This window comes from Rhinatrema bivittatum, chromosome 3 (assembly GCF_901001135.1).
Source record: "Rhinatrema bivittatum chromosome 3, aRhiBiv1.1, whole genome shotgun sequence".
In the NCBI taxonomy this organism is placed as follows: Eukaryota; Metazoa; Chordata; class Amphibia; order Gymnophiona; family Rhinatrematidae; genus Rhinatrema; species Rhinatrema bivittatum.
In genome coordinates, this window is record NC_042617.1 from 61495768 (window position 1) to 61509406 (window position 13639).

The window sequence follows — 13639 nt, forward strand, 5'->3', positions numbered from 1 at the left end:
CAGGTCTCGGTGAAGAACTGGACCAGATGGTCCAGGAGGACATCGATAAGGCGATACACAGACTCCAAGTTCCCCTGGTGCCAATATAGGTGCCAGCCGCGGAACCGACCATCTATCCCATTCCGGCAGCATTGGCATCACTGCTATCGAAGATGGACGCGCTTATAGCCGCTTTTCCACCGATGGATGCTGGGTCACTGGTGGCTCCTGTGCCTTCCCCGCTTACCTTATCGGGTGGAGAAACACCGTTCCGCATTCCTCCATCGGGAATTTTGCCAATGCCGATGTGTCCATCGGCGCCAACGATCCATCCATCGATGCCCTTGATGCCTTCATCGGTGCCTCCAATTCTTCCCTCGATGCCTTCAGAGTCTAGAGCAGGACCTTCAGGAATTCCATCGTCCCATCCTTCTCAGGTTCCTAGGGGAAAGGTGCTGATCGCTATGATACCTGGACTGATGATTCATCTCTAGACACCGATGACTTGCCATCGCCACCTTCTCCTACTGAAAGCAGGAAGCGTTCTCCTCCAGAGGACCTATCCTTCATAAATTTTGTGAAGGAAATTTCTGAATTGGTTCCCTTCCAATTGCAGACTGAACAAGATGACAGGCATCAAATGATGGAGCTGTTACAATTCCTGGATGCTCCCAAAGAAATAACCTCCATCCCTATTCACCAGGTTCTTTTGGATCTCCTCAAAAAGAACTGGGAACATCCTGGTTCTGTTGCTCCAGTCAACAGAAAAGCTGATAGCACTTATTTGGTCCAGTCAGCACCAGGATTCCACAAACCTCAGCTGGATCACCAATCTGTGGTTGTAGAATCTGCCCAAAAGAGGGCAAAAAGATCAAAACCCTACTCTTCCTTTCCCCCAGGTAAGGAACAGAAATTCCTGGATGCCATTGCCCAGTGTGTCTTACAGGGATCAGTACTCATCTCTCAGATCGCCTCTTACGAGCTGCACATGACCCAGTACAACAGGGTCTTATTCAAGCAGATACAGGACTTTGCAGAGTCCCTGCCTCAGCAATTCCAGGAACAGCTGAAACCCTGGTACACAAGTGGTTTGAGGCAGGGAAGCATGAAATAAGATCCTCTTATGATATCTTCAACACCGCTTTCAGGGTATCTGCAACTGCTGTTTCGGCAAGAAGATGGGCCTGGCTTAAGACTTCGGACTCACGCCCTGAGGTACAAGACAGATTATCTGATCTGCCCTGCATAGGAGACAATCTGTTTGGCGAACAGATTCAGCGGACGGTGGCGGAACTCAAGAAGCATCATGAGACCCTTCGCCAGCTCTCTCTGATGCCCTCTGACTATTCCTCCAAACAGCCATTCAGTAAGGATACTAAAAAGTCATTCTTCCGTCCAAAAAAGTTCTATCCACCGCTGTCTAGAACTGGTTCCACGAGACCTTTCCAAAAGGCCCAGTCTAGTCAACCTTGTAAACAAAAGCCACAAGCAGCTCCTCAGCCGGGCCCTGCTTCCGGCTTTTGACTCCTGCATAGAGAGTAGCTGCCAGTTTCCACTGCCTCAGATACCAGTGGGAGGTTGATTGTGCCACTTCAACAATAGGTGGCACACAGTCACCTCAGACCAATGGGTCCTCGCCACAATCTCTCAAGGTTATCACCTGAACTTTCTCTCCATCCCACCGGACTCCCCACCTCTACCAACGTGGAGAACATCTGACCACTCACTACTCCTGGAGCAGGAGGTCTTCCTCCTCCTCCAGTCCAGAGCAATAGAGCCAATGACCTACTCCCAACAAGGCCTAGGATTCTATTCCCAGTTCTTTCTAATCCCCAAAAAATCAGGCAGCATTTGTCCAATTCTGGACCTACGTGACCTCAACAAGTACCTCCACCGAGAAAAGTTGAAGATGGTAACCTCGAGTTCCCTCCTTCCTCTTCTGCAAAAAGGAGACTGGGTCTGCTCTCTCGATCACCAAGACGCGTACACACAAATTGCGATAAATCCATTTCAACGCAGGTTCCTGAGATTTCTGGTAGGCCCCAAGCACTATCAGTACAGAGTGCTACCATTCGGCCTGGCATCTGCACCACGAGTCTTCACCAAGTGTCTCATAGTAGTAGCAGCCTTCCTCAGAACCCAAGGTGTTCACGTCTATCCCTATCTAGACGATTGGTTAATCAGGGCTCCCACTCAGCAAGCTGCTCTGTCGTCCCCATGTCTTACTTTACACACTCTGATTTCGCTAGGATTTCTCGTAAACTACCCGAAATCCTGCTTAGTCCCATCTCGAGCTTTATCATTCATAGGGGCAGACTTGGACACCGTGCAGGCAAAGGCATTTCTGCCTCAACAGCGAGCTCTCACTCTCATCTCTCTCGCATGCCAGCTACAGTCTCAGCACCACACGACTGCACGCCACTTCCTCATCCTACTGGGACACATGGCGTCCTCAGTACAGGTTACCCCAGTGGCCCGCTTGGCCATGAGAGTCATGCAATGGACTCTAAGGTCACAATGGACTCAGCCCATTATTGCTTAGACAAGGCCAGAAGACAAGATTCCATCTTTGGCTAGTCTGTCTTGCGCAACCGTTTTGCAACTTGACGTACCAACACCCTTCCACCTGCCCGTTAAGGTTCAGGATGCCCTCTACCAAATTTCACCCCAGTCCTAGTGCCTATTGCACATCTTGGGTACATTTGGTGTATTTCTCGGACATCCTCAGCTCGGTACTCACCCATATGTGAGGACTATCATCCTGCTTGTCCTGTGAGAAAGCAAATGTTGCTTACCTGTAACAGATGTTCTCACAGGACAGCAGGATGTTAGTCCTCACGAAACCCGCCCGCTGCCCCGCGGTGTTGGATTTGTTACATTTCCTTATTTTATTTTTCGGCACTTCCTGTAGCTTTAAACAAGACTGAAGGGGACCCCTGCTGGCTGCAGGTTTAGTGCCATGCTGGGCATGCCCAGTAGGTGCCAGTCAAAGTTCTAGAAACTTTGACAAATGTTCCGTGATTGGGCTCCATCCTGTGATGTCACCCATATGTGAGGACTACCATCCTGCTTGTCCTGTGAGAACACCTGTTACAGGTAAGCAACATTTGCTTTATACCTTGTACTGTAAAATTTTCATTATGCAATACTGGTTACCTTTTGTCAAGCAAAAATGTGCTTTCAGCCAATAAGCTGCATTTTAATTAGAGACTTGAGGCAAGATAGCTTTGTCATAAGGATATCTGGTTAAATTAAATTGCTTTTTATAAGAAATGTTTTGTTTCATAGTATACAGTATATGATATTTTAGCATCTGGTAATTTTCATACAATTGCTTTCACACAGCCTTTACAACCTCATGTGAGAGTATGGGACTCTGTCAGCCTGTCAACACTTCAGGTTATTGGTCTTGGGATTTTTGAACGTGGAGTTGGGTGTCTGGATTTTTCAAAAGCAGTAAGACATTTTATTTCTATTCTTGTAATTTAGCAAACAAAACGCAGATTGTATAGAAACTTGAGAGAGATTAATTGAAGTATAAAATAAGTTTATAGCCTAACGCATTTTATTGGAAATCTAAATGCCAGTTTGCCCATTGGTCCAGTCAAATGAAGAAAATTGCCACTCTGAAAAGATTGCCTTATCCTTTTTAGTCTAAAATAGACAAGTAATGACATATGAAACTCAAACTGGAATTAGCTAGAGCTTGTTAAACCAGATGGGACAGTATTCAGCCACTGAACAGCTCGGCTAATTAGCTGGATAACCATATCCGACTAACTAGTAGCGTATATTCAGCAGCGCAGTCGCGCTGCTGAATATACCTGGGTATCTTAAAGTTAACCGGTTATGTATAATGGGATAACTTTAAGTCCTACAGCCCAACCAGAGTTAACTGCATAAGTTAATTGGCTAACTCCAAATCACTGTTAACAATGTGGCTAACTCCCCTGCTCCCCAGAATGCCTTTTGCCCATCCTCGGAATGTTCCCGATTTATCTAGCTAAATTCTAGCCAGGAACTAGTTATACAGCTAGAATTTAGCTGGATAAGCGCTCAGTATACCCGGGTAAGCCATTTAGATGGATAACTATTACGTTATCCATCTAAATGGCATTTGAATATGGACCTCAAATTTTCTATTTCTGTTTACAATTGTACCCTGCCTTTTCAGTCTGAAAACACTGTCCAAAGTGGCTTACAGCATATCCAAAAAATACAATTTCATAAATTCACACAAAATATGCATATTTTTTATTTTAAAAAGTATACATATATATGCCAAATTTTCAAAGGCCCACGCACGTAAACCCCACTATGTGCACAAGTGCCAGGCCTTTCCAGGGGGGCAGACTAAGGTGGGGGGCAGGCTGGGACAGTGCATAATATTCGAAAATTCGCCCCTCCCCTGCACACTGCCTGCACATGTGCACAGCCAACATATTTTATAACATGCACACGCATGTTATAAAATCGGTGCATCCATGTGCATGCTCCAGGAACTCTACGCACATGGACACACGCGCGATCTTTTTAAAATTGACCCCCCTTAGGTTACACACTACGAAGAAGAGGTGAAACTTTGTGAGTGTTTGTGTGCATGTACTCTGCCAGTTACCTGAGTATTTTCAAAGTGAACATACATGCATAAGTTTGCTTTGAAAATATTTGGCAAAGACTAAGTGTACAATGTTCCCATGAATTTTACCACTATGGGCTGCTTGAAAATTGTCATAAGCATATAAAATAATACAGAAAAGCAATAACACAGCTATTACCTAGAGCCAGATCTGCTTCAATGACAGTGACACATTTATAAATGTCTTATGGTTGTATATTGAACTTTTTGTTCTGACATTCTTGAAACAGAGTTTAAAACAACTGTATCTGTAATCTGATTTTCATATATTAGAATGTGCAGTAAATAAGAATGTTAACCAATATGGTGTTTAAAGCACAGAACTGATTTGAACGTGGTATCAATATGACAATTTTTTAAAACCAAAAAATCACGTGATGTGAAATGCCAATATTAATGAGCATTTGACAAACCCCTCATTAATGAGCAAATGTCCAAACACTGCAATGTGTTTAAAGCTGTTCACTTATAAGGATATATCTTTAATATCCAAGTGTGAAACAGATCGCTCAAATTTTTTGTAATCATAGGGTTTGTCAAAAATATTTTTGAAGAGGTTCGACCTTTTTTTTCCTTAACTTTTAAACATCATTAACATTTGTGAATTGCTGTTAGAAAGCAATTGAACGCCTTATAGCCACGAAAAAGACACTTATCATTAAGATGTATGCAGCGGCACGAAGTTCAAATGCCTGCTTAAAACGCCCACATTTGCCCGACACTGCGCCTGTTTCATTCAAAACTTCGTCAGGGGCTGAGGAGCAATATCTGTGCTCAAAGACAATATCTGTAGAACAATATCTGTAGAATATATCTGTAGACAATATCTGTAAAACAAAGACACAGATATTGCTCCTGAGTCCCTGATGAAGTTTTGAACGAAACAGGCGCAGTTTCGGGCAAATGTGGGCGTTTTAAGCAGGGTATTTGAACTTCGTGCCGCTGCATACATCTTAATATAAGTGTCTTTTTCATGGCTATAAGGCGTTCAATTGCTTTCTAACAGCAATTCACAAATGTTAATGATGTTTAAAAATTAACGAAAAAAAAGGTCGAACCTCTTCAAAAATATTTTTGACAAACCCTGTGATTACAAAACATTTGAGCGATCCGTTTCACACTTGGATATTGAAGACATATCCTTATAAGTGAACAGCTTTAAACACATTGCAGTGTTTGGACATTTGCTCATTAATGAGGGTTTTGTCAAATGCTCATTAATATTGGCATTTCATATCACGTGGTTTTTTGATTCTAAAAAAACCAATATGGTGTGGCACAAGGCAAAGATTTTTCTGCCTAATAATAGCATGTAAATTATTGGCATAGAATTCCTTGTAGGCATATGTGATAGCTGTGATTATTGCAAAAGTAGACAAATTGTGATCCATGTCATTAATCTAAATAAAAATCTAATCAAGGCCTTGAATCTTAACATTTAAAGCAGTACATCAAGCTAGCTTATTTAAAAACTGCCTAGATTGAAATGCTTTCCAAGATTTTTATACTGTATTGTACTGTACAGTCTTAGAAGTAGAAAATAATATAAGACCTATGAGCCTAGCAAGAAGTCCCACAGCCCTAAGCAGGCCTGGATTTGCCAATAAGCACAGTAGGCTTGCACCTAAAATGGGAAAAATATGGATGCGGTAGGCTGGCTGAAGATTTATTGCCTTCCAGCTGCTATGAATCTCACTCAGTACAGCCCTCTGCTTCCTGTTCCAGTACCTCCTGCCCTAGGCAGCATGCAGAGAATAGAAGGGGAGAAGATGAGGCTGGAGCAGACAGCAGAGCAAGAAAAACTTATCTGTTCCCTAATCCGTCCCCTCCCCTCATGTCATGTGCAGAGAGGAGCGGGATGAGACAGCAAAAACTAAATCCATGACTGCCCTGCTTTTAAAGAAATAAGCAGGAAATTAGAGAGCAACACCTGCAAACACAAAATATTCTTTTATCAAAGTCTGTGGGCATAGACTATAGCTGTTCCAATGTGATACATTGTTTGATTTGGATGACCACAGTCTTACTTTGGCCTTTGAATTTCTTCTTAGTGGAGAAAATAAGTGCAACATCCAGCCAAGGTTCTAAAGTGATTTGTGGAGCACCAAATCATTCTTGAGGAGTTAAAAATATACAGAACTTTTGTGGAATGTTCAAGGATGGCCTAATGAGGAACATCAGGGACATTCCACAGGTCATGTCTGCCCTCAATGGGACCACTTCTAGTAGTTCTGCACACTCCCAAATTGGGTTGCAGGTCCTGAGAAGTATTGAAGAGGACTGAGTAGATCTTGATTTGGCAGAAACGCTGTGTTTTCTTGGATTATCTTTAGGTATTTTAACATTGTGTTGTCTCAGTGGAGATTGGAAAGCATGATTTTAACCAGTCTATGCCTGTTCACAGGTAGCATAGACTCTATCCCATAGCTTACAGATTTGACTCTGAACATTTATTTGTGCATGCTAGCCATATGCCAGAAGAAGTGCTTGTCTGCAGGTCTCTTGAATTGACTTGTGTAAGAAGCGGAAAACAAATGCTGACACATTTAGAGCGTGATTTACCACAAATTATTTTGACCTCTAGAGGATGAACAGCAAGAAATATTTGAGTTTTGCTGAACAATAAATATCATAAGAGGTTATTTATGAGCAATTTGTTAAAAAAAAACAAAAACATAATTCATTATAGAAGGGTGCCTGTCATAAATTCAGAGGTCTGAAACCTGAAATATTTTGCTTCTGTACACAAGAAAGATTTGGTTTCTGTCAAAAAGCTTAAGAATGTGAAAACTGGCAAATTCTGTGGCAGAGTTCTCTCTGCATGATGTTGAACTACAGTCCTACCAGAAGGAAACAACAGAGTCATTGTGTGCTTTGCTAATAGCTTGAGAAGTAATTTCTTTTCTACTTCTCCTTTGGGTATATTAAAGCTTTATAAATCAAATTCAGATCTGCACCAGCAGTGCTTATTATTAGCTGGTCATCCTGGCGAGAGGAAAGTTAACATGCAGAGGTGATGGGGGGGAATAAGATAATTGAGATATAAGCATCCTTTGGCCTGGATTATTTTTAACTATTGGAAAATGCAACTGGGTAGTACAGAAGAGTATAATAGGTTGACTTGGGAAAGAAACTGTGCTTCCTGCAATGCTTTCTTCAACATGAAAATATTTAACAGCTAAATTTGTTTTTGCTTTTTTTTTTCAGCCACCATGAGTGTAATGGTTACATGTGTTAAAGTGAATGTACATGTACTTTTTGCAAATCTACTGTGCACACATTAATGGAAAAAAATGTAAATGAGCAATTAAGCTTCCTGAGCTACCAAAGTTACCAGCTACCAGAGTCCATCTGGACTCTAAGTGCTCAAATAGAAAAAAATAACAGGGGTCTTGTGTTTGATTACAGTTTTACACAAATTAAAGTTTGATGACTTTTCGTTATACCAGATGCTGTTGGCAATGGCAGTCCAAAAATATCCAATCAAACTGATTAGATGAAATAAGACAATATAATGGCTTGTCTAAATTATTTCTTGATACACCATTTATGGTATCTTTATTTTATCTAATTAGTTTTATTAGACTTGGAATTATTTGCCAAAACATATTGTATAATACATACACCCACTTCCCACTTTGTTGAAAGCAAATCATACTCTTATAGAAGGCCTAAGGGAAAGTATTGTTTTCAGTCGACAAGCAAGGAAGAATTAGCTATGAAGTGGGATGACATCATCCAATGCTGCCAAACGGACCCATCTCCCATAATTCAGTAAAACTTTTACTAGGCATGTGTGATGGTTCCTCTTGCTGCCTCATGAGCTCCTCAGTCTGATTTTGTCCGAGCTTCTGCATGGATGTCTGATCCTCTCTTTCTTACTTTTTCTGCATTATTCTTTTGGTCAGCCTTGTTGCAGTTAAAAAAAAATGTTTTGCTTACTACCTCAGCAGCCCCTCAACAGTACTTTTAAGTTCAACTAAAAAAAATATAAAGAATGGAAGTTTTTGACTTGATGTCCAAGGAAAGGCCTAAGAAGAAACCTGCTATAGGCGACTTCAAGACCTGCAACTGTGGGCATTGAATATCAGTTACAGATTCCCATGAGGTTTGCTACAAGTGTTTGGCCCTAACCATGATATGGCTTACTGTTACAGCTGAGTTCAGAGGTCCCCCAGGGCTCAGTAGTCCCGGGATTGGAAGATGTAAGATCTCTAAAAGGTAAAGGGTAAGTACTAGCATAAGTCCATGAGACCCGTTCTTCATCCTGAAGCAGAACATCTTCGGGCCCCCACTATGTGAAGCAGAGTCTTGGTTCTCCTTGGCCCTGCTCCATGGTTCCCTCCCTCCCATCATGGTGCTAGGTTCCAGATCTACCTTAGGCTTGGGATTGAGCAAACCACAAAATCCAAGTGCTCTAAGCGATGGGTCCATTCAGTGCCATCGGATGACATTACCCCCACATGTCATGGCTAATTCATCCTGGTATCTGTGGAGAACCCTGTTTATAGATGATAAAACTTGCTTTATTACTTTATGTGTATAATTCCCTAATTTCATTTTTGTATTGGTTTCTCTGTTATTTTAATCTTAGCTAAAGGTTCCCACAAAAATCTGATCAGTAACATTTCCTCCCATTTGTTTTTTGTTTTCTCACAGGACAAGCAGGATGGTTGTCCTCACAAATGGGTGACATCGAGGATGGAGCCCACCACGGAAAACTTCTGTCAAAGTTTAAACAGAACTTTGACTAGCCCCTACTGGGCATGCCCAGCAAGGCACTGACCCTGCAGCCAGCAGGGGTCTCCCTCCAGTCTTCTTTTTTCCGCGCAGCAGCTGCCACGCAGTGAAAGGAGCTCTCTTACCACGTTCCTGACAGGAATTCGGTTTTTTCTTTCCGAAGAAAATTTGCCCCTCAGGGGTCTCCCTTCGACAAATTTTTGTCACCTTCGCGGAATTCGGTAAGTTTTTTGCCGATTTTCATCGACTGCCGTCGATTTTGGCCCTCGAGGCCTGTTGGCACTTACCGATCCCGCGGCTAAATTTGGCCCTAGGCCATGGCGACGGGGTTCCGTCGTTGTCCGGATTGCACCCGGACTATGTCAATCACAGACCCCCATAGGGTTTGTGTTCTGTGTTTGGGAAGTGAGCATGATGTCCTGACTTGCACTAAATGTGCCCTAATGACACCTAAGGGTCGTAAAGCCAGGATGGAGAAGATGGGGCTCCTCTTCCATGCACCCACCCCAACACCATCGATAGCATCGACGTCATCGGAACCGGCACCATCGAAGTTGCACCACCACCACCGTCAACCCTCCGGTGACCGTCCACCACCGATGACTTCTCGGCCGTCGACTCCTGTCCCCTCCCCGGATGGGCGAGGAGATCGGAAGGACAAGCATCGCCATCGGCGGCACAAGTCTCGGCCCGTCGAGGATCCACAGCCATCGACCTCTGAACAGGCCGAGCCACCGACAAAAAAGCCTCGGTCAGACCTGGCACCGTCCACGTCTCGTTCGCAGGCATCGAGGAAACCCTCACCCTCTCGGGGTGTGGGAGCCGTGATCCCACCGGTTACGGTGGTCCCTCCGGCTCTGCCTCAGCCTCCCTCTCCCGTCGAGCCGGGTATTGTTACCCCTGGTCTCCGGGCAGAACTGGACCGGCTGGTCCAGGAGGCCATCGAGAAAGCGATGCAAAGGTTCCAGCCTCCACCGGCACCGTCTCCGGCACCGATTCCGGCACCGCCTCAGGCACCGACCTTGGCACCGACTCCGCCACCGAGGAGGGAACCGACCACCGAGCCTCTAGTGGAAGCGCTGGCACCGCTACTGAATCGTATGGAGGCACTCATGCGGGCCCTTCCATCGGTGATTCCAGTAGCACCGACTACACCATCGTCTCCGGCAGGATTCTCATCGGCAGGAGAAACACCGTTTCGGATTCCCCCGTCCGGAGTAGTCCCATCGGTGCCTTCGCATACCTCTCCATCGATTCCAAGACCGGCACCGATTCCATCGGCAGCCCCGAAGCCCTCGATGCCGTTCACAGTTCCGCTTGCTGCACCGATTCCATCCAGATTTCCATCGATGCCTTTGGATCCTCAACCAGGTCCTTCAGGACTGCAAGCCCCACATGATCCTTATGATACCTGGGGTGATGATACATCTTCTGATACAGATTTGCCATCCCCACCATCTCCTACAGAGAGTAGAAAACGATCTCCTCCTGAAGATCTCTCCTTTATTAATTTTGTAAAGGAGATGTCAGAAATTGTACCTTTTCAGCTGCAATCTGAGACCGATGACAGGCACCAAATGATGGAACTGCTCCAATTTCTGGATGCCCCAAAAATCATCGCTTCCATCCCCATCCACCAGGTATTTCTGGATCTTTTAAAGAAAAACTGGGAATCTCCTTCATCTGTGTCACCAGTTAATAAGAAAGCTGACTCCACATACCTCGTTCAGTCAGCACCAGGATTTCAGAAGCCTCAACTGGATCATCGCTCTGTTGTAGTTGAGTCTGCACAAAAGAAGGCCAAGCGCCTAAAACCACACTCTTCCACTCCCCCTATCAAGGACAACAAATTCCTGGATAGTGTGGGACGGAAAGTGTATCATGGGCTATGTTGATATCTCGCATAGCTTCATACCAACTTTACATGACTCAATACAACAGAGCCATCCTTAAACAGATGCAGGACTACGCTGACACGTTACCGGACCAATACCAGCCACAGCTTCAAGCCCTTCTTCACAAAGGATTTGAGGCTGGGAAGCACGAGATCCGAACGGCCTAAGATATCTTCGATGCTTCCACAAAAGTCTCAGCTACTGCCATCTCAGCCAGACGTTGGGCTTGGTTAAAGTCATCTAACCTTCGCCCAGAGGTCCAGGATCGTCTAGCCGATTTACCCTGCTTAGGGGACAATCTGTTTGGAGAACAGATTCAACAAATTGTGGCAGAATTGAAGGATCACCACGAGACGTTGAAGCAACTTTCGTCTGATCCATCTGAGGTATCCTCCAAACCACCACCTAAGAAGGACTCTAAAAAGTCTTTCTTTCGGCCACGTCGTTATTATCCTCCGTCGGCTAGGCCTCGTCCGGCTCGATCCTCCACCAGACCTCAGCCACGCCAACCTCGGAAACAAAGACCTGCTGTAGCCCCACCTCCTGGGCCTGCGGCAGGCCTTTGACTTCCCGGTACGGAGCACATGCCACATCCCACTTCCCGACATCCCTGTGGGGGGTCGTCTGTGCCACTTTTTACAGCATTGGATACAGATTACCTCAGATCAGTGGGTGCTGGCAATTATCGCACAGGGTTACCACCTCAACTTCATAACTCTTCCGGCAGACTCCCCGCCTCTTCAAGCATGGAGTCTATCCAGCCACTTGACTCAATTACAACAGGAAGTATCCCTTCTTTTGCAATCAAATGCTATAGAACCCGTCCCTCCCTCTCAACGAGGCAAGGGATTCTACTCCAGGTACTTCCTAATTCCAAAGAAGTCAGGGGGGCTACGTCCCATTTTGGACCTTCGGGCCCTCAACAAGTACCTTCAAAAAGAAAAGTTCAAGATGGTAACCCTGGGCGCGCTACTCCCTCTGCTGCAAAGGGGAGATTGGCTGTGCTCTCTCGACCTAAAGGATGCTTATACCCACATTGCGATAACACAATCCCATCGCAAGTATCTGCGGTTTCTGGTAGGCCGCGACCATTATCAATACCGAGTACTACCTTTCAGTCTGGCATCTGCTCCACGAGTCTTCACCAAATGCCTCGTAGTGGTAGCAGCATTCCTCAGGAAGGAAGGTGTCCACGTCTACCCCTATCTGGACGATTGGCTAATCAGGGCCTCCACCCCTCAGATTGCCCAGTCCTCCCTAAAATTTACAATCAACACACTCCTTTCCTTAGGGTTTCTTGTCAATTACGAGAAATCTTGCTTAGTCCCATCTCAAACCTTATCTTTCATTGGGGCAGACTTGGACACCTTACAGGCAAAGGCCTACCTTCCGCTTCAACGGGTCCAAACTCTCATGTCCCTAGCTCGCCAGCTCCAGTCTCAAGACACGGCCACGGCTCGCCAATTCCTCATTCTCCTAGGACACATGGCATCCTCAGTTCAAGTCACTCCCATGACCCGACTAGCCATGAGAGTAACACAATGGACTCTGCGACACCAATGGATTCAAGCTTCTCAGCGCCTGTCCTCCATAGTCGCAGTTACCCAAGCGCTTCGCCTGTCTCTAACCTGGTGGACGACTCAAGTCAATCTCCTTCAGGGCTTACCTTTTCTCCTACAAGATCCACAAGTAATCCTGACCACCGACGCTTCCCACATCGGTTGGGGAGCTCATGTGGACGATTTCCAAACCCAAGGGTTATGGTCACCAGAGGAAGCCGAACACCAGATAAATTTTTTGGAACTTCGAGCAATCCGCTACGCGCTCAGAACGTTCAAAGATCGTCTTTCGAATCAGATAATCTTAATACAGACAGACAACCAAGTGGCCATGTGGTACATAAACAAGCAGGGAGGCACAGGCTCTTTCCTTCTGTGTCAGGAAGCTGCGCAGATTTGGGCAGAAGCCCTCTCCCACTCCATGTACCTCAAGGCCACTTACCTGCCGGGAGTAGACAATGTATTGGCAGACCAGCTGAGCCGGGTCTTCCAACCACACGAGTGGTCACTCGATCCTCTGGTAGCGACCTCTCTGTTTCACAAGTGGGGTTCTCCCTGCATAGATCTCTTTGCGTCCCCTCAGAACCACAAAGTGGACAATTATTGCTCTCTCATTCGGAGCCAGCACTCTCGGCCGAGGGATGCCTTCTCCCTCAAGTGGACGTCAGGTCTGCTCTATGCATTCCCTCCACTTCCTCTTCTGTCAAGGACTCTCGTGAAGCTTCGCCAGGACGGAGGAACCATGATCCTGATAGCACCCCACTGGCCACGCCAGGTGTGGTTTCCCATTCTTCGGGATCTCTCCATCCGCAGGCACATTCCTCTGG

At 45.4% G+C, this 13639-nt stretch overlaps 1 protein-coding gene across 5 annotated transcripts in view; it reads left to right on the forward strand.

Moving 5' to 3' along the window:
- The window catches only part of EML4 (EMAP like 4), a 422649-nt gene that overhangs the window by 315150 nt on the left and 93860 nt on the right, over positions 1-13639 (forward strand). For all 5 annotated transcript variants that reach the window (XM_029593309.1, XM_029593308.1, XM_029593311.1 and 2 more), the window contains one exon: positions 3325-3435. In XM_029593309.1, the coding sequence (XP_029449169.1) occupies positions 3325-3435 (111 nt within the window). The remainder of the gene's footprint in view (positions 1-3324; positions 3436-13639) is intronic.